Source organism: Camelus ferus, chromosome 9, assembly GCF_009834535.1.
Source record: "Camelus ferus isolate YT-003-E chromosome 9, BCGSAC_Cfer_1.0, whole genome shotgun sequence".
NCBI lineage: Eukaryota > Metazoa > Chordata > Mammalia > Artiodactyla > Camelidae > Camelus > Camelus ferus.
Genome location: NC_045704.1, coordinates 9,650,016 through 9,670,904, shown reverse-complemented (window position 1 = coordinate 9,670,904; position 20,889 = coordinate 9,650,016). Strand labels below are relative to the sequence as shown.

At 45.9% G+C, this 20,889-nt stretch overlaps 1 protein-coding gene and 1 long non-coding RNA gene across 4 annotated transcripts; one reads left to right on the top strand and one right to left on the bottom strand.

Annotated features, from left to right (window-relative positions):
- The first annotated feature begins 4,570 nt into the window (after window positions 1-4,570).
- Window positions 4,571-11,854, top strand: LOC102514254 (leukocyte immunoglobulin-like receptor subfamily A member 5). Of its 3 annotated transcripts, XM_014563536.2 has the most exons (9): window positions 4,574-5,127; window positions 5,549-5,663; window positions 5,750-5,785; window positions 5,964-6,248; window positions 6,497-6,796; window positions 7,073-7,117; window positions 8,876-9,001; window positions 10,096-10,148; window positions 10,237-11,854. In XM_014563536.2, exons 1-9 carry the CDS (start codon window positions 4,720-4,722, stop codon window positions 10,372-10,374), a joined length of 1,506 nt encoding a protein of 501 aa, XP_014419022.2. In that variant the 5' UTR covers window positions 4,574-4,719; the 3' UTR covers window positions 10,375-11,854. The 3 variants fall into 3 exon arrangements, with proteins under 3 accessions (XP_032343671.1, XP_014419023.2, XP_014419022.2); XM_032487780.1 differs by lacking the exon at window positions 7,073-7,117 and having other exon boundaries at window positions 4,571-5,127; XM_014563537.2 differs by lacking the exon at window positions 5,750-5,785 and having other exon boundaries at window positions 4,573-5,127.
- LOC116666036 lies at window positions 7,057-19,151 on the bottom strand. Its single transcript, XR_004322890.1, has 4 exons — window positions 18,739-19,151; window positions 17,558-17,659; window positions 7,744-7,947; window positions 7,057-7,451 (listed from the first exon to the last, which is right to left on the bottom strand). It is a non-coding gene; the product is annotated as an uncharacterized LOC116666036 (long non-coding RNA).
- Between the last annotated feature and the right edge of the window lie 1,738 nt (window positions 19,152-20,889).

The window sequence follows — 20,889 nt, the reverse complement described above, 5'->3', positions numbered from 1 at the left end:
GCTCTATGACTGGGAAAATAGCCTATGACTAGATAAGAGGGATGAAAGAATTCAGCAAGTTGTCTGTGGTTTTTCTGAGTGGTTGTGTTGTTACAGGGCAGGGGGGATTTTGCAGGTGCAATTAAAGTTCCTAATCAGTTGCTGTCAAGCTAGGGAGGTGGTCCTGGGTTATCAGGCGGGCACGATGTAATTACACGAGCCCTTGCTGGAGAAAGAAGCCGGAGAGACCGGGTAGAAGAGGAAATCAGAGATTTGGAGCATGAGAGGGATTTAACACGTTGTTGCTGGAGATGAAGACGCTGTGCAGGCGGGCACACGTGGGAACTGTAAGAAGAAAATGAATTCTGTGAGCACACTAAGGGACCCTGGGAGTGGATGCTTCCCCGGAGTCTTGAGAATAGAATCCAAACTGGATGACACCTTGATTTTGGCGTGTGACCCCTAAGCAGAGTATTTAGCCAGCCCCTCGTATTTCTGATCTAAGCTCTATACGAAAAAATTTAATTGTTTGTGGTTTTTTCAAGGGGTGCGGGTATGTGTGTTTGATTTTATCTTTCCATTTGGGATTGTTTTCCTGAGACACTTGCTTATCTCCCCAATTATGGATCTCAGGAAAGAGAAAGAGAGACAGAAAGAGAAAGAGAGAACTTTAGGCTTATCTAATTTTGACACTTAAGAGAAAATGTAGGGAGAAGGGGGAAGAGAAATGAAACACTGAGGTAAAAATGATTATGTCAATAACAATAATAGTGGTAATGATTATGATTATAAAAGCATAAATTGTGGTGTATGTATATACAATGAAATTTTGCTCAACTACAAAAAAGAATAAAGTATTGCCATTTGCAGCCATGGATGGAGCTAGAGAATATTATACTGAGTGAAGTAAGTCAGACAGTGAAAAACAAATATCATATGATATCACTTACATGTAGAATCTGAAAACTAATACAAATGAATCTGTATACAAAACAGAAACAGACCCACAGATACAGAAAGCAAACTTCTGATTACCAAAAAGGAAAAGGAGGGGCACAGGGACAGATTAGGAGTTGGGATTAACAGATACAAACTACTACACATAGAGCAGGTAAGCAACAAGGACTCACTGCACAGCACAGGGAACTGTATTCGGTATCCACAATGAGCTATAGTGGAATAGAATCAGAAAAAATGACTGGGTCACTATTATCAATCCACTGGCCTAAACAAATGGGAATGGAAAGCACGTCTTGCCACGTGTCAATTTACTGCTTATAAAATGCACCTGTCTCTCTGCTGCTTCCACACACACTTGCAACACAAACCCCCAAAACGTATTCCTCCTTTGCTCTTACAAAGTTCTCTCTCTCACCCTCTTTTCAAAACTCACACTTATAATTCAGAAATGTTGAAATACAAATCCAGTAAATGTATCAAAGATTAACCTCGGCAATCAACAGTGAGTACAAATTAAACCAAGCAATGGTATTTGGTGGAAAGCCATCTGACAAAGAATGGAGACATTTTATACACTCCTCGGAGAGATGATACTTCTGCATATCAAACAAATGCCCAAGAATAATAACAGTTTCCAAAACAAGGCTGTGTTAGCTATAGAACCCAATTCCATTCAGCATTTTAAGAGGATGGTTTAACAACCCATGTAATTAAAAGGAAGTATTAATGACTAGTTTTAAAATGACAAATTACTCTTCATAATAATAAAATTATGGAGCAAAAGCCATTGCTTGGAACGACTTTAACAGCTTCGCACGTGCCACATCGTTGAATCCTCACAAAAGTTACGACGTAGGCGCTGTTGTAATCTCATTTTACTGATGTTGAAAAGTAATGCTCAGTTAGCTGTAAGATTATAATTGCCTGATCCAGGATTCAAATCAAGGCAGTAAGGCATGACAGTCAGCGCCTTGAACTACTAGCTAAGCACAAGAGCTAACTAGTTACCTAACTAGCCAACTGAATAAACCAGTGCATAAGGTATACAGTTGTTTACTCACATGCACACATATTTTAGCTTTCAGAACGTCAGCTGGAAGGAATACAATCACAGATTCACCCGAGGACTCACGTGTGTCATGAGCCAGTCTTTAAGTTATTCCACTTAGTCATGCCGTAACCCTCTGGGGCATGTGCGCGCTTAGCATTCTCATTCATGCGTGAAGAAATTGAGACTGAAATCTTAAGTTAACATCCCCAAGTTCACATAACTCATAGGTGGCCGGGGAGACGGGTGGATTTAAACAGACTTCTGTTGGAATAAGCGAGTCAGAGTGGGGTAGACAGAGCCCGCAAAGGACGCCGGATGTGTGAAACAGGAACTCTGTGGCCGCAGCAGAGCGCTGGACAAGCTGATAAGAAGCCACAGTTCAGAAACAGTTCAGCAGCACGCCCTGTGCCGTTAAAAACCTGTCTCAGACAGGCTCTGGGTCCCTGCAAGTGGGCAGAGGCATCTCATGGACAAGGCAGGGCTGTCACCCTGGGAGAAGAAATAGCAGCCACCATCTAAATCACCTGGTTTTCATTAAGGCCTCCAAATGCTGCCACTTGGGCCAACATGGATGCCCCTGGAGGGCCTTCTGCTCCGTGAGATAAGCCAGACGGAGGACGACACAATGTGAGTGAACGGCATCATTTATACGTGGACCCTAAAAAGTCAGACTCACGGAGGCAGGGGAGGTGGGGGAAGGGGGGATGTTTGTCAAAGGGCACAAACTGTCACTGCTGACGTAAGTTGGGAACATTTGCAGAAAAGGTCAGGACGATGGAATAATTGTTACCAAACTCAGGCTAGGCTGCTCGCCACTTGGAAGCCAACACTCAAGAGGCAAGTGTTGGCAGAGAGGAAAGGTTACTTTAATCAGAAGTCCAGCAATCTGGGGAGAAGGCAGATTTGCGTCCCAGAACCAACTCTGAAGATTCTGCTTGGCCACGACAGGTTTTAAAGGGGAGGCAGGAGGCTGGGGTGTGCGGCATCTTTGTCTGTCGCGTGCAGACTGGCTGAGCCCTCATTATCTTTCTCCAGATGCTGTCTTGCCCACGCGGTCTGCCTGCAGGATTGCTAAAGGGGCTGCTGGGCGGCAGCGACCGAGTCATTCTTTAACTGCTTAATTCTTTTTTGTTAAATTAAAGTACAGTTACAATGTGTCCATTTCTGGTGTGCAGCACAATCTCCCAGTCATGCAGATACATGCAAATATTCATTTTCATATTCTTTTTCATGAAAGGTTACTACAAGATATTGAACATAGTTCCCTGTGCTATATAGAAGAAACTTTTTGAAAATCTATTTTTATATAGAGTGGCCAACATTTGTAAATCTCAAGCTCCCGAATTTATTCCTTCCCACCCCCTTTCCCCGGTAACCATAAGATTGTTTACTAAGTCTGGAAGTCTGTTTCTGTTTTGTAGATGAGTTCATAGTGTCTTTTTTTTTTAAACTACTTTATTCTTCATTCTCACTTCTTTTAATCTGGGGAAAGAATTAGGTGAGGCAACAGACCAGGCAAAGCATGGTGTGCACGCAGGAAAGCAGAAGTCAGGAGTTCGGTTAAATTGCTTAGTGATCCCAAGCTATGAGTAGTTTCTTCTGGGGCTAGAGGGGGACGGGGGTGGGCAAACAGGAACAGGGCCAAAGAGATGCTTTCATAATAACTATGCAACTGTCTCGCTAGCAAGATCTGTCTTAGGCACCTTACACACTGTGTGACTACGGCTTTTCAGGAACTCATCGGCACTGCCCCTCATTTAGCGTATAAAGGATGCATTATGGAGCACTGAGAGGTGAGGACCAGGAGTTCACGGGATTTCACAGCAGTCCTCAGATTGGAAATTATGTCTTCCTTTTTTATTCTGAGATTCTCTTATCCCTTGCATTATATACAAAGATTAAAATGCTGCTGTAGGAATGGGGACCCAAAACATAGTGACTCCACTATTTCAAGGATTCACTTTAATTAATTTATTTATTTTAATGGAGGTACTGGGTATTGAAGCCAGGACCTCATACCATGCTAAGCATGTGCTGTACCACTGAGCTACATCCTCCCCTCAAGGATTCACTTTTGATGCTATAGTGGACAGTGCGAGAGAGTGCAGAGGAGGGAGAGATATGAAACATAGAAATATGACACATGGATGTTGACAGATAAACAAAAAAGAGATAAATAAAGATGACAAATAATGGGTGGATACATAGACAGATAAGAAATGACTAAGAGATAATAGATAAATAATAAATGAGATAGATAATAGATGATTGATAGATAATGAATAGATGATTCATAGACAATGGATGGATGGATGGATGGATAGATAATAGAAAGACAGATAGAATGAAACAGATGGATAATGAAGAGATAACTGATAGATAAAAGGTAGATGTGGATATGCTCCCCTAGCCTCAGAGAAAGGAAAGTCCTGTCCAACCACGTTGCCCCTGTCCGCCTCTTCCCCTAAGTTGGAAACTTTCAATGTCTTCTCGGTCCTGGGGACACCCCTCCTCGTCAACCACAGACCTCTCAAATTACAGCCTCTACGCCGCATTTCTCTCTGCCCAGCCGCGACCCAAGCACGTGGACACAGCAGATCTGATCAGCGTGGACGTAACTGACCAGGGCTGCGGTGACGCTGGTGTCCAGCTCAGGTGGTGGGGCTGATGCACAGCGACCAAAGGGAAATGCTGGCGGAAGTCGGAGTTATTTCTGAATTTGCAGATCCATGTGTGATTCCACCAATGGCTGCAAGGTCCTCAGAACCGGATGCACTGAGAGCCGACTAGGTGCTTTGGAACAGCACTCCAGCCACCACAGCTCTGTGCAGACTCCCTGTCACCTGCCCCCGTGTGATCCTCCTCAAAGGAGAGCTCAGGGACGTGAGTCAGTTCAGACCTGTGGAGAAGAGCGCTCCATTTGGGGTGGAAGGAGGAGATTTTCCGTCAAAATTACATGTTCATCCAGAAGAAGGGATGGCAGCGCTACTCCGCACGGCTCAGCCGGCGTGACGGCTCAAGAACAAACCTGTGACAGACCCAATGAAAGCACCTGGCTCAGGTTCAAAGCTGACACCACGCACAGAACCAGTGCTGACACGATGCTGGGACCACAGTCCAGGGAAGAGGCAGAACCCGTGAGTGTGCTGTGCCCCCCCCCCCCAGCAGCGCGTGTTCTGGGCGGTTTGCACACACCCTGAGGAGAGCTCTTCAGAAACTCATAATCTGGCCCATTTTGCACAGGAGGAGATGGAAGTGCAGGGTCACGAGGCAAGGGCCATGAGCTCCCCCGGTATTTCAGAGCAGACCTCACACTGGGAATGTTCTGTCCTCTTCTCTGTCTGGCATCTCTCTCACCGCTCACTTTATACAGAAAGTTTTGATGTTAATGAAGCAGCAGGGACAGAAGACTGGGGTCAGGCTGGGCTGATGGCTGAAGTTCAGGTCAAGGTGCTCCTGACGCCCGCTACGTGGGCAGGCCCCGCCCAGGAGGAAGAGGATGTGAACTGCCCTCGCTGTAGGACTGAGAACTGAAAGCTTCCCCACGACTTCCCGTAGGTCAGCGCCTCTTGCCAGAGCGGTCTGCTCCTCACAAGAGGAGCGGCGCTGAGGCCAGCAGGTCGGCTTGGACGCAGGATCATGTCTGTGGTCCTTCCCACTCTGCTGTTTCTTGGTGAGTCTGGGAGAGAAGGGTCGGGGTGCAAATAGGTGGTGGATCCAGGAGGGCAGGTCTGGTTCTCACTCGGTGTCTCCTTCTAGGGTTGTATCTGGGCCAGAGCACTCAGGCACAGAAGGGTGAGTAGTCCTTGTAACACTCCCAAGGACCCAGTGGGGTTTGGGCCAGGTATCAGCTTTCTTGGCAGCTGGAAGGGGGACGCAGCATTTAGACTGGGGGTGGGAGAGGGGACGGAGGGGAGGAGGATGTAAGAAGCAGACACCGTTGTGAGTTCATTACCTGTTTCCTTGCTTCCAGGAAATCTCCCCCGACCTCGGATCACAGCTCTGCCAGGATCCGTGGTTCCATCTAAGGAACCTGTGACCATCCTGTGTGAGGGGCCTGGACACGCTGAGGCGTACAGGATCTCTAAAGTGGGGGTCCCCGAGCCCGCGGACAGAGACAGACAAATCATGCCTCGGAGGACCAACACTTTGAATACCACAGAGATGACACCAGGCTTTGCAGGGCTGTACCAGTGTTCCTATCAGACAGGAGGGCACTGGTCCCCGTGGAGTGACCCCCTGCAGCTGGTGATGACCGGTGAGTGAGACACGCAGGCAGCAGAGCCAGACTGCCCCCTCTGCAGAAGGGGGAACAAGGATTTGGAGACATGAAGCACACAGGACCAAACCGCCATCCTCAGGAAGGCTCAGGGGTGATGCTCACACAGGTTTCCTCAGGGCAGGACAAGGAGGGGAGAGAAGCCAGAGCCATCTCTGCTCCAGGAACAGAAAGGGACAGTGTGTAACCGGCCCTTCTGTTTATCACCAAACTTCCTTCTTTCTCAGGAGCTTATGAGAAACCCTCCCTCTCAAGCATGGTTGGCCCTGTGGTGGCTCTCGGGGAGAAGGTGAAGTTGCAGTGCTTCTCCAATATCAAGTTTGATGTGTTTATTCTCACCGGAGAAGATGGAGTTCACTCCACCCAGAACCGCAGCTCTGGCCTCCTGGATAAAGGACACTGGGCTGTCTTCCCCCTGAATCGAGTCTCCTCCACACAGGCCGGGACCTACAGATGCTACGGTGCCTTCAACGGAGACCCCTATGTGTGGTCTTTTCCCAGTGACCAACTGCAGCTTCAGGTCAAAGGTGAGGAAGCCCCGCCCACCCCTGCCCGTATCCCCTCCCGGAGACCAGCATGCCCAGTTGCAGCAGTGGTGGGGAAACAGGGCAGCAGGTGGGGTGGTGGGATGAGCAGCGTCCGCTTAGACGTGAACTTGGGAGGAACTTGCCCCTCACCCTCCTCGCAGCCCCGCTGCCACATGCCCCGGGGCCGGGAAACGGCCATACAGGGTCACTGGGACGCTCCCGAGTTAGCCTGAGCAGAGATAAAGAAATCCACCCCAGTTTCATCTCCGTTTGCAGGAATTCCTGACCATCTTGATCACACACAGCCCAGACATTCAACCTGTGAGTAACTGAGTTTAGGTGGAAAGCTGAAAGGAGGTTCCATTGTCTCTCTTCTCTGACTCGGAGGAACAAGGTTATTCACCAGAGACAGAATTGGCTTTTTAAGAGGGCTCCTGGTGGCTGGAGGCAGGGAGCAAGCAGCTAGAGGAGGCAGGGCTGCTGTCCCAGGGAAAGCAGGTTAGAGGGTCTCGGGATTGCAGATACAGCCAGTAGGATCCGTAGACTCCATTCCTCACTGATCCATCCTGTCGGTGCTGTAGCGTCACCGCTGAGCTCCACTCCCCGAAGACCATCAGATAACCTTGTTCTCTGCTGGCTTCATCTCTTTACTGCCCTGAGGACACACAAATTATGAGAGCTATTTCTACAACGAATTCACGGTGTCCCCCTGCTAACATCTTTCCCCTCCTCTGAGCCTCACTTCCTTCGTGTAAGTAGAAGCCAGTTCTGCACAGGATTAAGAAGGACTGTTGAGCTTAGAGTTTCTGTGGTTGTGACCACTGACACTCCCCCTTCCACCTTGAGAAGAATTTAGTATGAACCCGCCTCCAGTCCCGTGCCTGTGCCTCTGCCCGTGTCCGTGATGTGTGTGCGCTGGGGGACCGTTCACAGAGACGCAGACCCACCTGCGGAGGCTCTCAGGTGGGCACGTGCCAGAGGAGAAGTTTCTTCCGGGGCCTGTTGCTCCTGAGTCCGCCATGCATCACCCCAGGGGACACGTACCGGGGGCAGCCAGCTTCCTCAGTCTGAGTCAGAGCATGCAGGAGGGAGACGTGCGTGTGGAACTGGCGAGCAGCAGTGTCGCAAGGAAAGCTGAGATCATGCAGGCACTGCGGGCAGAGTTTGAGGGAAACTTAAATACACGAGCAAACGAAATCTAGTGGGGTCAAAACTACAGAAGAGATGGATGAAACCGGGATTGGAAAACTATGGCCAGGGAGCTATATCCAGCTCACTGCCTATTTGGTTTAAAAAAGAAAGTTTTATTTTTTATTGAATCTAGTATGCTCTGGCCATGCTTTATTGGAATCCAGCCAACACATGAAGGATTCTTTGTGTTGTCCGTGGCTGCCTTTGCCTAATGCAAATGCATACTTTTTCTGCAGATTTCCACACAACAGCTCGGTTCTTAATTCTTGAAACGGGCGCTGCCATTAGCCTTGCTAACGCCCGCTGTTGATGGAGCCCTGCGGCTCTCTCCTGAGCGGCTCCGCCTCTGCCGCGGGCGTTGGCAGATATTTTCTGCAACGGGCCAGGCAGTCAGTGTCGGGCTGTGTGGACACAGGTTCTCTTTCGCAACCACCCGACTGTGACCCTGTGGCGCAAAGCAGCCACAGACGCGATGCGGAAGCGAGTGAGCGCGGCCGTGTCCTGACCAGATGGTAAACCCGGGCGCTGAAATCTGAGTTTCAGATTGTTTGTCTGTGTTGCAGAATTTTACCCTTCTTCTGATTTGTGTCCACAGTTTAAAAAGGTAAGCCTAGTCCGAGCTCGAAAGCCACAGGAGAATAGGGATGGGCTGGGGTTTGCGACGTGGGCTGTTTCCGTATGGACACAAATTTCCATTTCCAAGTCCTTCCTTGTCTATGACTTCACGGAGCAAGCAAACGAGGTGTCAAAGCTCATGGGCCTTTTCTAAGAAACGGGGTGCACAATTCTGAGCTGCAAGATGGGTCTGCAGGAATACGGGGAAACGGCGCCGTGTGTGAAGGTGCTTTGTCAAGGGTGGCTGCTCCAGCACCGTTTCCTCGTTTGCAGCCCTGCCTCACAGCCCTAGCTTCGAGGGGAAACGCCTGGGCCTTCTGATTGGTGCCCCAGTGGTCGCTGGGGTCCTGATCCTGGTCCTCCTCCTCTTCCTCTGCTGCCGTTGCAAAGCCAAAAACGGTAAGTCCTGGAGGTGAGGAGCGGAAGCCTGCGCAGAGCGCTGCGGTGCGAGTCCGACCTGGAAGTGGGGAGACGGGGAGAGGCCTTTGCTAGGGGCGGGGAAGGGCTCTGCGCGGGTCCAGAGGCAGTGAAGTGTGGGCAGATTTGATGACTCATGCTGTGATTGCGGTAACTTCCTGAGCCCCAGCTCCGATCGGGAAAATGAGAAGACAGGGCTGGGGGCGACCTACAACCACGCTCTCAAAACCATGACATTCTCTTTTGCTTTATTCACTAGTTTGTTGTATTTTGTAGATTACAGATATAGAGAACAAACCAGTGGTTGCCAGTGGGGAGAGGGAAGGGGGAGGGGCACAACTGGGGTGGGGGATTAAGAGGTACAGACTGTTAGGTGTAAAATAATCTGCAAGAATGTATTGTACAGCTTGGGGAATATAGCAGATATTTCCTAATAAATATAAATGGAGTATGACCTTTAAAATCTGTGAATCACTATATTGCACACTCGTAACTTCTATACTATTGTACATTAGCTATACTTCAGTTTTTAAAAATGGGGGAAGGGTGTAGCTCAAGTGGTAGAGCACGTGCTTAGCATGCATGAGGCCCTGGGTTCAATCCCCAGCACCTCCTCTAAAAATTAATACATAAATTAATAGATAAGTAAATAAACCTAATTACTTCCCCAACCAAAGTAAATGTCAAAAAAAATTTTCTTTCAATGACCGTCTCTGTCTTAGTCTGTTGGAGCTGCTGTAATGGAACACCACATACCTAGTGGTTCAAACAGCAGACATTTGTTTCTCACAATTCTGGAGGCTGGGAGGCCCAAGACGGGGGTGCTGGGACTCAGTCCCTGGTGAGAGCCCCCTGCAGACTGCCACCTTCTTGCTGCGTCCTCTCAGAGCAGAGAGAGAGCACCAGGGCACTGGCCTTTCATGAGAATTCCACCCTTGTAACCTCATCGAAACCTAATCACCTCCCAAGGGCACCACCTCCAAACACCATCACGTGGGGCTGGGTTTCAGCAGATGAATTGGGGGTGGGGGGTGGACACAAATACACAGTCCTTAACAGCCTCCTCTTCCCTCCAGATGCTGCCAGGAAAGAGGGACAGCCAGAGGCAGCTGGGCCAGCAGATGGACAGGTGGGAGCTTCCTCCCCTCCTCTGCCCCCAACTGTCCCTTGAGCACTCACATCACACCACCCTTTCATATTCTCACTTCCTTCCTCAGGCCTCTGAAGCTACAGACCCACAGGAGGTCACCTATTCCCAGCTGACCTGCAGTGTCCCCCACCAGGGGACAGCTGGGACACCCTCCCTGCCCAGGCAGACCCAGGCCAGCGAGTATGCAACACTTGCTCTGAGATAAGCCGGGCAGCAGTGCCAGCGTTTCGTCTGGACAGCAGAACTTACAGCTGCCTGTGGGGAGCTCCCACCTCTGGACTCGAGGCTTCTAAATCTGAGACCGTCAGCCTGGCTGCGGGGACCCACGTTACTCAGAAGGTCCCACTGCCCCCCCTAAATCTAGAGACCTCAGCATTAGCACCCAGTCAGTGCCAGAATCTCTACTACAATTGCCCAGGAATTCCAGAGACACTCCAAAGTTATCAGAAGGGCCATAGGGTAATGTTTCGTAAGTTTTCGTTATTCATCGATTAAACAAATATACTTAAGTCCTCATGGGTGCCAGGTTTCATGTCACAGCCTAGGGGCGCAGGAAGGATACTCAAGACCCATTCCTCTTGTCGCAGAGCTGGTTGTCCAGGGCAGAGGCCAGCAACCTGCCGCCCACAGGCTGGCAAGCCAGTTTTGTACCACACATTTTACATTTTTACACTTTTTAAACGTTGCTTTTGCTTTTTTTAGTGGTAAAATATACATAACATAAAGTTTACCATTTTAACCATTTTTAAGTGCAAAATTCAGTGGCACTACGTACATTCACACTGTTCTACATCCATCACCACTATTGCATTTTATATAGTTGGAAAAGATAAAAGAAGAATATTTTTAACAGAACTGCACATTTTTAATGTGCACCATTTGATGCATTTGGACAAAAGCAAACCACGTGGTAACCATCACCACAATTGAGGTATAAGACATATCCATATTCACGAAGCCCAAAAGGCCCTAAAAAAGATAAAAGCATGCGAAAAAAATATTTTACGACATGTGAAAATTATACGAAATTCAAACTTTAATATTCATAAGTAAAGGTTTACGGGAACAGCCGCACATGTTCTGTGTTATCTGTGGCCGCTTTCACACCATCGTGGTAGAGTTAGAGTTGCAACAGGAGCCAGATGGCTCTCAGATATTTACTATTTGGCCCTTGATAGAAAACATTTGCCAACCGCTGGTCTCCTGCGATTGTTCCCAAACTTCAATTTGACTAAGAATTAACGGGGGGTACGGGAATGGTGGAGGGGAAAGGTTAAAGATTGGCTCTGTGGCTTCTTCACTCAGCCAAGGACAGGACTTGGGAAACAGTATCATTTATAAAATTCCCAGCTGTTTCTAATACAGATAATTAAGAGACATCAACTTAAGAGAGATGGCTTTGGTACTGTGATTTTTCAAGCTTGGTTGCATATTCAGATCAACTAAAGAATTGTTTTAAATCCTGGGAACCAGATTTCTTCCTCCCACCCTGCCACATTTTGATGAGGTTAAGGTTTGATTTGATTCAATTGGAATGGGACCCCAGCAGTAAAATTCCTTAAGGCTCCCAGATTATTCCAAGGGGCAGCCAAGGTTGAGAACCCATGATGTCGGGCAGAAGTCAGCGAACTGTTAATATAAATGGTGTGACTGTGTTCCAATAAAACTTTATTTATGTTGCCGAAGGATCGGCCCCATCCCTGACGAGCCAAATAACCCAGAGACAAGGTCTTGGAGCTTAGAAAAAAAACGAGGCAGCTTTATTGCTTTGCCGGGCAAAGGGGACTCACAGCAGGCTGGTGCCTTCAAAACTGTGAACCCACTTTGGGGGTGGGGTGGGGTGGGTAGACAGCCAGAGCTCAAACAATAAAGCAGAACAATCAGCAGAATCATTTTCTCATCAGAAGACTCAGAATGGCGTCATGATGCCTCCAGGCGACCAATTCTATGGAGGCCAGAGGTTAGATCTCACGGTGTGGTCTTCTTGGTAATTCAGGCTATTTTGTAAGGTTACAGTCCTGTGACCTTCTCCCTGGGTATTGACTCAGAGACCAAGCATGATTACAGCTTTTGATGACTGGACTAAAGTAGAAACAGTAAGGTGAGTAGCTTTAGTTTTAACAGTGGGCCTGGAGCTGTGAGTAGCAGCCGGTCAGTCAGGTCAGTTGGCTGTTTAAGGGTGAGCTTACGGACAAGTGATCTGTTAGCCTAAGTGCGGCTGTTTTATTAATCCTTCACTTACAGAAACAGGAGACCGGCCCTCAGCCTGCAGTTTTACACCAGACCAGGGACTGGCAAAGGCTCACTCATGGGCCGAATCTGGCCCATTGCCTGCTTTGTAAACAAAGCTTTATCAGAGCGTCCGTGCTCATTTACATATTGCCTGTGGCTCCTTTTCCATCACAACAGCAAAGTCCAGTCTTTGGGGCAGAGAACTTGGAGAACTGTGGTGCACAGAGCCCGAAATACTTACTGTCTTGCCATTTACAGAGAAGGTTTGCCAAGCGGTGGTCTCGTGGGTGAAGAAAGTTAGGTGAGGGGGGAGGGTATGGCTCAGGGGTAGAGCGCGTGCTGAGCATGACAAGGTCCCGGGTTCAATCCCCAGTACCTCTATTAAGTAAATTAATAAACCTAATTACTCCCCCCTGAAAATAAATAAATAAATAATTTTTTAAAAAAACAAAGTTAGACAAAATACTCTGTAATAACGCATCCGGCCAGGTTATCCGAAATGCTAGCCCGCGGGGCCATGGGAATTGGCAGGGTGAGCAGAAGCCAGTCACGGAGGCCACAGTAAAGGATCCGTGGGCACAAGGTGCAGACGGAGGACACAACCCAGCAGTCCGTACAGGATTATTAATTGTAGTCATCATCATGAACACCTTACGTATATACAACTAATATGTAAAAAATAAAATTTAAACACCCGCCATCCCTTTGGATAAAAAGACGTTGTAAGCACACATCGCCCCACGTGTTAGGAGCCACAAAACATTGCTTGGGTTGAGCACCAAGTGGGCAGTGAAGTGAAGAGAAGGGAATCAGCTGAGGCCAGAATCTAACAGGTCTTGAAAATCCTGCTCAGTCTGGATTTTGCAGAAAAGGGGGTTGGGAATCCGGGAGCAGTTCTGAGCAGAGAAGTGACAGGATCAGAACAGCACCTGGAGGCCACCATGGAGACCGGCCAGGAAGGGAGGACCTGAGCAAGGGGAAGTTCATCTGAAGGCTGACAAAGGGACCCACATCAGAGGTCAGGTCCGAGCCCAAACGGAAAGGAAGGAGCAGTTCTCAGAGCTACCGGGAAGGTGGAAGACGGGCCGCACCACCTGACTGGCTGCTGTGGTTTGAGTGATAGGAAGAATCTCGGGAGGGCAGTTTGCAACATGCCTCTGAACAGAAGATGTGAGTCACATTTGACTCAGCAAGCCCGTTTTAGAAACTTGACCTCAAGAGATGGTTACCCAATGTGGAACTGTTTTCTCAGGAAATTCTCAGTTCAGTGTCCTTTAAATAAAAAAACACGCAGGTTGACCTGAACAAACAGACTGCCAGTTAATTCTCCAGCAAAAAAGGGTTTTATCTAGAATCAGCAGAAAATTGCGATTCAGGGCCTGCAACCACGGTGGGACACATGCAAGTTCTCATAGGGCTAAAGGAAACCACTTTTATAGAGGGGACAAGTTGAGAAGACTGTAGTAGACAGAGTTCATGGCTTTTCATTGGTTGAGTTGTTGCCAAGAAAGAAGAGGGGTCTTTCTTCTTCCTGTTGGATTCAGCCATCCTTGGAGGCTGTGAGAGTGCCCCCTTCTCATCTCCCAACTCTATCTGAGGTTTCTGTTTATTCATTTTTTCACACATGAGCACAAACACACAAGTACAGACACACACACACACCCCCGTGTGTACATGAACATTCACACAAATGTAAAAATTATGTAAAAGTAGAACATGGGAGTAATAAAGACAATGATGTACATAACAAAATAGGAAGCTATTCATTTATTTAAATCATACATATATTTATGTAATATTTAATAATATATACTAACATGTTACATATATTTGAATATGCATGTTTATACATTTATATTATGTATAATATATATACATGTAACATATTATGGTAATCTATTACATATATGTTTATAAGCATGATTTAAATGACTGAATAGTTTTCTATTTGGTCATAATTATATATAACATTCATATTAGTATATTTTCTATAGCTATATCTATAGATACAGAGAGAAAGAGGTGAAAAGTGTTCAGGATACAGTTTTAAGGGGAAAAACAGCAGGAAAAAGCATGTTCCACTGTTACTTCTGGATGGTAAGAAATAGAGAAGTTCTCACTCTGTTCTTAGAACTACCGTCTACCATTTGAATCACAAAGATGTAACATTTCTATAAAAATAAATCTACTTTAAAATATTCATTGCCTCAGTTTTTCCATGTCTATGAAATTCTACATAAGAAAAGGAAAAAAATTTTTTACAGGATGGCTAATTCACAGTATCTGTAAGAGCTACAATATTTAGCCATTAAAAGGATTTACCATGTATTACATTACTAACTAATACGGCTTACCTGGCCTCTGTGTGGAAGGGCCTGTGCTTACAGTGTGTCAGAGTCTGCATAGGGTACAAGATCAAATATCTCCTTTTCTGGATTTACGGTAAAGAGAATGCCCACTTCACAAAAGTGATGCTCGAACATAGACTATTTGGGATTTAGGTAAAAATGAGAACTCTGCTCTGCAGGAAAATTAAAGCCTGGCAATCTCACCCAACCAGAGTATCTTTCAATGGGTCGCCACTCTGGTTTCATGTAAGGAACATAAAATGTTCCCACTGAACACGCCACCTCAATTTCCCTTGTTAAAAACACGTACTGCTACAGTAAGGAGGATTTTTATTCTCAAAAGCAGATATCCTCAAGTGTGAGCCATGCACCAGCTTCTTTTATCAGAGAAGCTTTCCCCAGACTTCCAATGTGGATCAACGTTGCTGGGTATAAAATGGTCCACCAGATGACTCTAACATATGTATTTCACAGACAATGTGTTGTGTCATTACCAACATGAAAACCTAAAGTGAAAATGGTTCACAAGTTGAAGGTTCCTGAGTTTATGGAACACTTCTCTGAAAACGGAGTCACTGAACATTTTCTTCCAGATTCATTCTTTGTTCCCTTGTTCTGTTGAGGATACCTCAGTCAACCCAGTGGCCAATATATCTTTCTCCTGCCATCATTGGGTCAAGAAAAATACACTTAACCTCCATTCCTTTTCTTTAGCTTGCCTAATTTTTTCACTAAAATGTTTGCCAACATCCCATCTCTTCTGGTTTTTTTTATTTTTTTATCTTTTGGTTGGGGAGGTATTTAGGTTTACCTGTTTATTTTTAGAGGAGGCACTGGGGATTGAACCCAGGACTTTGTGCATGCTAAGCATGTGCTCTATCACTTAAGTTATACCCTCCCCCCCCAATAATTTTGTTTCCTTCCAATTTTATTGACATATAATTGACATACAGTGTGTAATTGGGGGTGGGGGGCTCGGAGAGGTAATTAGTTTTTTTTTAATGGAGATACTGGGGATTGAACTCAGGACCTCATGCATGCTAAGCAAGCACTCTACCTCTGAACTGTACCCTCCTCGCAACATCTCATCTCTTCTGAGGCATGTTTATCTTTAAACAGAAATTTATAATAGCTTCCTTCTTCCATATACTGTTTAAAGCCATTACAAGTAGTACCTCATTTAAAATACTCTTATCCAAGCAAAACAAAATGACAACCTACAGAATGGGAGAAAATATTTGCAAATGATGTGACTGACAGGGGCTTAATTTCCAGAATATATGAACAGCTCATACAACTTAATAACAACTTAATACAACTTAATAACAAAAAAAAACCTAATCCAAAAATGCACAGAAGACCTAAACAAGCAATTCTCCAATGAAGACATACAAATGGCCAACAGGCACATTAAAAAAATGCTCACTAAAATATCACTATTTATCAGCAAAATGTGAATCAAAACTACAATGAAGTATCACCTCACAGCAGTCCAAATGGCCATCATTAAAAAGTCCACGAATGACAAATGCTGGAGAGGGTGTGGAGAAAAGGGAACCCTCCTACTCTGCTGGTGGGAATGCAGTTTGGAGCAGCCATTATGGAAAAGTATGGAGATCCCTCAAAAGACTAAAAATAAACTTACCCTATGACCCAGCAATCCCACTTCTGGGCATCTATCCAGAGGGAACTGAAAAAGACACATGCACCCCAATGTTCATACACTATATACAATAGCCAAGACACAGAAACAACCTAAATGCCCAGATCAACAGATGACTGGATAAAGATGTGGTATATTTATACAATGGAATACTACTCAGCCATAAAAAGAATAAAATAATGCCATTTGCAGTAACATGGATGGACCTGGAGATTGTCATTTTAAGTGAAATAAGCCAGAAAGAGAAAGAAAAATATCATTTGATATCACTCATATGTGGAATCTTAAAAAAAGAGGGAAAAAAAGGACGCTATGAACTCATCTAGGAAACAAAAAACAGACTTACAGACATAGTAAACAATCTTATGGTTACCAGAGGAGGAAGGGGGTGGGAAGGGATAAATCTGGGAGTTTGAGATTTCCAAGTGTTGGCTACTATATATAAAAACAGATTTTAAAGAAAAGTTTCTTCTGTGTAGCACAGGGAACTATATTCACTACCTTCTAATAACCTTCTATGAAAAAGAATATGAAAATGAATATATGCATGTATATGCACGACTGGGACATTGTGCTGCACACCAGAAATTGACATACCGTATTCGATTTAAAAAATAAATAAAATACAATACTCTTATCCTGAGACTTTGTGGAGAAGTCCTCCTCGCTGCTGACTAACCATGAACACCCAGACGCAGCAGAATTATGTCCCCGAGCTGGAGGCCGCCGCCAGCCGCCTGGTCACGCGCACCTGCGGGCCTCGGCCACCCCGTGGGCTCCCACCCGCCAGGCGCGCGGGGCTCTGCAGGGCGCGAGCCGGCTGCGGAGAAGCGCGAGGGCGCCCCGCGTCCCCTTGCCGACGCCGAAGCGGTGGGGCGGCCGCGCAGAAGCCGCCCCCGGAGGAGGGGCGCCCCAGCGCGGACACCACGGCAGCCGCCCCGGCCCCGGAGAAGAGCCTGACCCCGGTCCTCCTGGATCCGCCTGCCCTGAGTTCTGCCAACGCAGGCGCCCACCTCTGCGACCCTGGAGGGCCACGTCCCAGGTGAGCAGGTGACACGCATCAGCGAGATGACGACCACCTGGCCAGCCTCCGCAGGCGGGCGGCCCCAGGCCGGGCTGGGCAACTATCCCTCCCAGAGGCTCACCTGCCGCCAGGGCCCGGAGCGGAGCCCTCCGCCTTCCGCCCGCATCGAGATCTCTGCCGCAGTCTCTCCAGCAAGGAGGCAGCTTTCTCACCACCCTGAAACCTTCACCCAAGGCGTGGTACAAATGGAAACAAACCAAAAAAAAAAAAAAAAAAAAAAAGTTATTTTTGCAGAGGGAAAATAAAAGCTAGGCTGTGAGAAAGAAAAAAAAGTATCTGAATAGAACGAACGGTTTGTAGTCTAATTCTTAGATTTTCTAAAGAAATTGTTCCTAACTTTGCGTCTCACCTGGGTACACTGAGTATCTGACAAGCTGTGTTTTCTCTGTCAAGAAGGATAAACGCACCCATCCATGAAACGTTGCACAGTTTTAGGGGTTTGGTGACTTCTCTGAAGTCTTTCTGGTACCGGATTAAACTCTGTTGGTCTAAAGGTGTCTTTGGTTTTGCTGAGCAGAGCACTAAGAACCTTGACCATATTGTATTGTGTTCCCCCCCACCAAACCCCCAAACTCATGATAAAATTGCTTTTCCTGGTTTTCAAGTTGGTGTCATGCCATCGGCCTGAACTGTGAAATTCATCTTTGTGTCTCCCATTAGGTGGCTACTGAGAACACTATTACATCACACACTGACCTCTTTATGAAGACTTTCAAGAGAAATGTCTTTCTGGTCTTTTTTTTAAATTTATTAAAATAATTTTTTTTACTTGGGAGAGGTAATTAGGTTAACTTACTTCTTTGTTTTTAGGGGAGGTGCAGGGGGTTGAACCCAGGCCCTTGTGTATGCTAAGCAGACACTGTACCACTCGAGCTACACCCTCCTCCCTTGGTCTTAGTGTTAGAAATAAGTGTTTCACTTGGGTAATTGGCTTGTTTCTGCCTTATGGGGACTGTAAATGATGTAACTAATTAAGTTTCCTTTTCTGACTGCCTGCCAAAAAGCTTAGAGCCAAATTTGTAGTCCACCCAGAGAAAATGAGTGGGATTGTATAAGCATTTGGTATACACTTCATTCCTGCTTCTCCTGTTACTCATTCTTTCCTTGGTGTATTTTCTGGATTCTTTTAAGCCACCTTAAACTCTCTTGGGAACAAGGTTGTGTGTAAACAGATAAATAAAGTAAACTTCAAAATGCATATTTAAAAATAAAATAAAGTAAAGTAAAATAAAATACTCTTACCCTATGAGGCAGGCACTGAGGCGCAAAGGTGAGGAAACTTGACCGAGCTGGCACAGCCTAGGTGGGTGCAGAGGGATGAACGTCCTTCTCCGAGCACTGTGACCTGAATGGCAGCTCTTGCTGTGTTGATTCTCAGGTCTGAAGGTTCAAGGTTTATCTCCCTTTTACTATGGGACATGATATCAAGAATGTGAAAGAAATAACCCCATGCCAGGAGACCAGTCCTTTGGAACCCTTAACCTTCCTCCCTTTTAAAGCCAGAGGTCACTTTCCTGTCCTTAGGTCTAGACCTAGCCCATATGGCAGCCACTGGACACACGTGGCTCCTGAAAACCAGAAACGTGGGTTATCTAAGTGGAAATGTGCCATGAGTGTGAAATTCAGACCAGATTTTGAAGCCTTAACACCAAATGTTGAAGATAAAATACCTCAATTATTTTTATACTGACTACATGCTGAAATAGTATTTTGGATACACTGGGTTCAATATATCATAAAAAATTAATTTTATCTGGTTCCTTTTACTTATTTAATGGGGCTATTATAAAATTTAAAATTATACATGAGGCTTATATGACTTGCCTGTTGTATTATTTTATTGTGTTAAACTTACCGTGTTCAGTTCACTGTAGAGTATACCGTGTTGGTTAGACTTCAATTTTGAGCAGATAGAGAGGGGTGGGGAGAGGTGGACACAGATACAGATATGTTGGTTCTAAAACATGAAAACTTCAAAACCCAAATGTTTAATTGATGTATAGTTGATTCACAGTGTTGTGTTAGTCTCTGAGGTACAGCATGATGATTCAGTTATACATATATATTCTTTTTCAATATAGGTTATTACAAGCTATTGAATAGAGTTCCCTGTGCTGCACAGCAGGACCTTGTTGTTTATCTATTTTATATTTAATAGTCAGTATCTGCAAATCCCAGACTCCTAATTTATCCCTCCTCCCCTTTCCCCTTTGGCTACCATAAGTTTGTCTTCTATGTCTGTGCGTCTGTTTCTGTTTTGTAAATAAGTTTATTTGTTTCACTTTTTAAGATTTCATATTTAAGTGATATCATATGATATTTGTCTTTCTCTTTCTGACTTACTTCACTTAGTATGATAATCTCAAGTTCATCCATGTTGTTGCAAATGGCGTTATTTCATTCTTTTTTATGGCTGTGCTATAAAACTTCTTTATCCAGTCATCTGTCAGTAGGCATTTAGGTTGCTTCCATGTCTTGGTTATTGTAAATAGTACTGCTATGAACATTGGGGTGCATGTCTTTTAGAGATAGAGTTTCTTCCGGATACATGCCGAGGAGTGGGATTGCTGGATCATACGGCAACTCTGTTTTTAGCTTTTTAAGGAATCTCCATACTGTTGTCCACAGTGGCTGCACCAAACTGCATTCCCACCAGCAGTGAAGGAGGGTTCCGTTTCCTCCACACCCTCACCAGCATTTATCCCTTGTGGACTTTCAACACCCCAAATCTTGAAGTCTTATTACCTGCCTACAAAAATTAACGTTATCAGTGTGAAACTGATGAAGTAGGCTCTTGGTGTTCCTCTTGCATTTAACGTGTCTCCTACTCAGTGTGAAATACGGATGGATTTTAATGTATCTGGTTTGACAGGAGGCAGCTCATCACAGCTGAAGGTTCTAAGCAGTGGTTGTCAAGCTTGGCTACAATTACAATCATCTGGGGATCTTTAAAGAACCCCGATGTCTGGGCATCGGCAATCTGACTTATAAATCAGAATGTCTGAGCATTGATACTTTGAAATAATGCCCCAGGGAAGTGTTCAACATGCGGCGAAGGTTGGGAACCACTGGTCTGGGAGAATTTGACGTTCCAGTTGAGGAAATGGGCTCCACCTGTCAGTCATCACGCAGGAAGTTCTCTGCGATGGGATTGGGCCCCAAGGCCCAATCACAGAGCTTGGGAATAAAGAGAAACTCTTTTACAGGCGGTTTTCTGTGCCTGTAGCACTCAGCCGGGGGTAGGGCCGAGTGCTGGAGAGGTGAGTAACAGCCCTGCTTTTTCACTTCGTGTCTTACTTTATTCAACTAAGTCTCTAAATAAAAATTCTTCCTTCCTTTCTTCGAATGTTTGAATGTCAAACCTTTAAAGGATTACTGAGGTTTCAAGTCAAA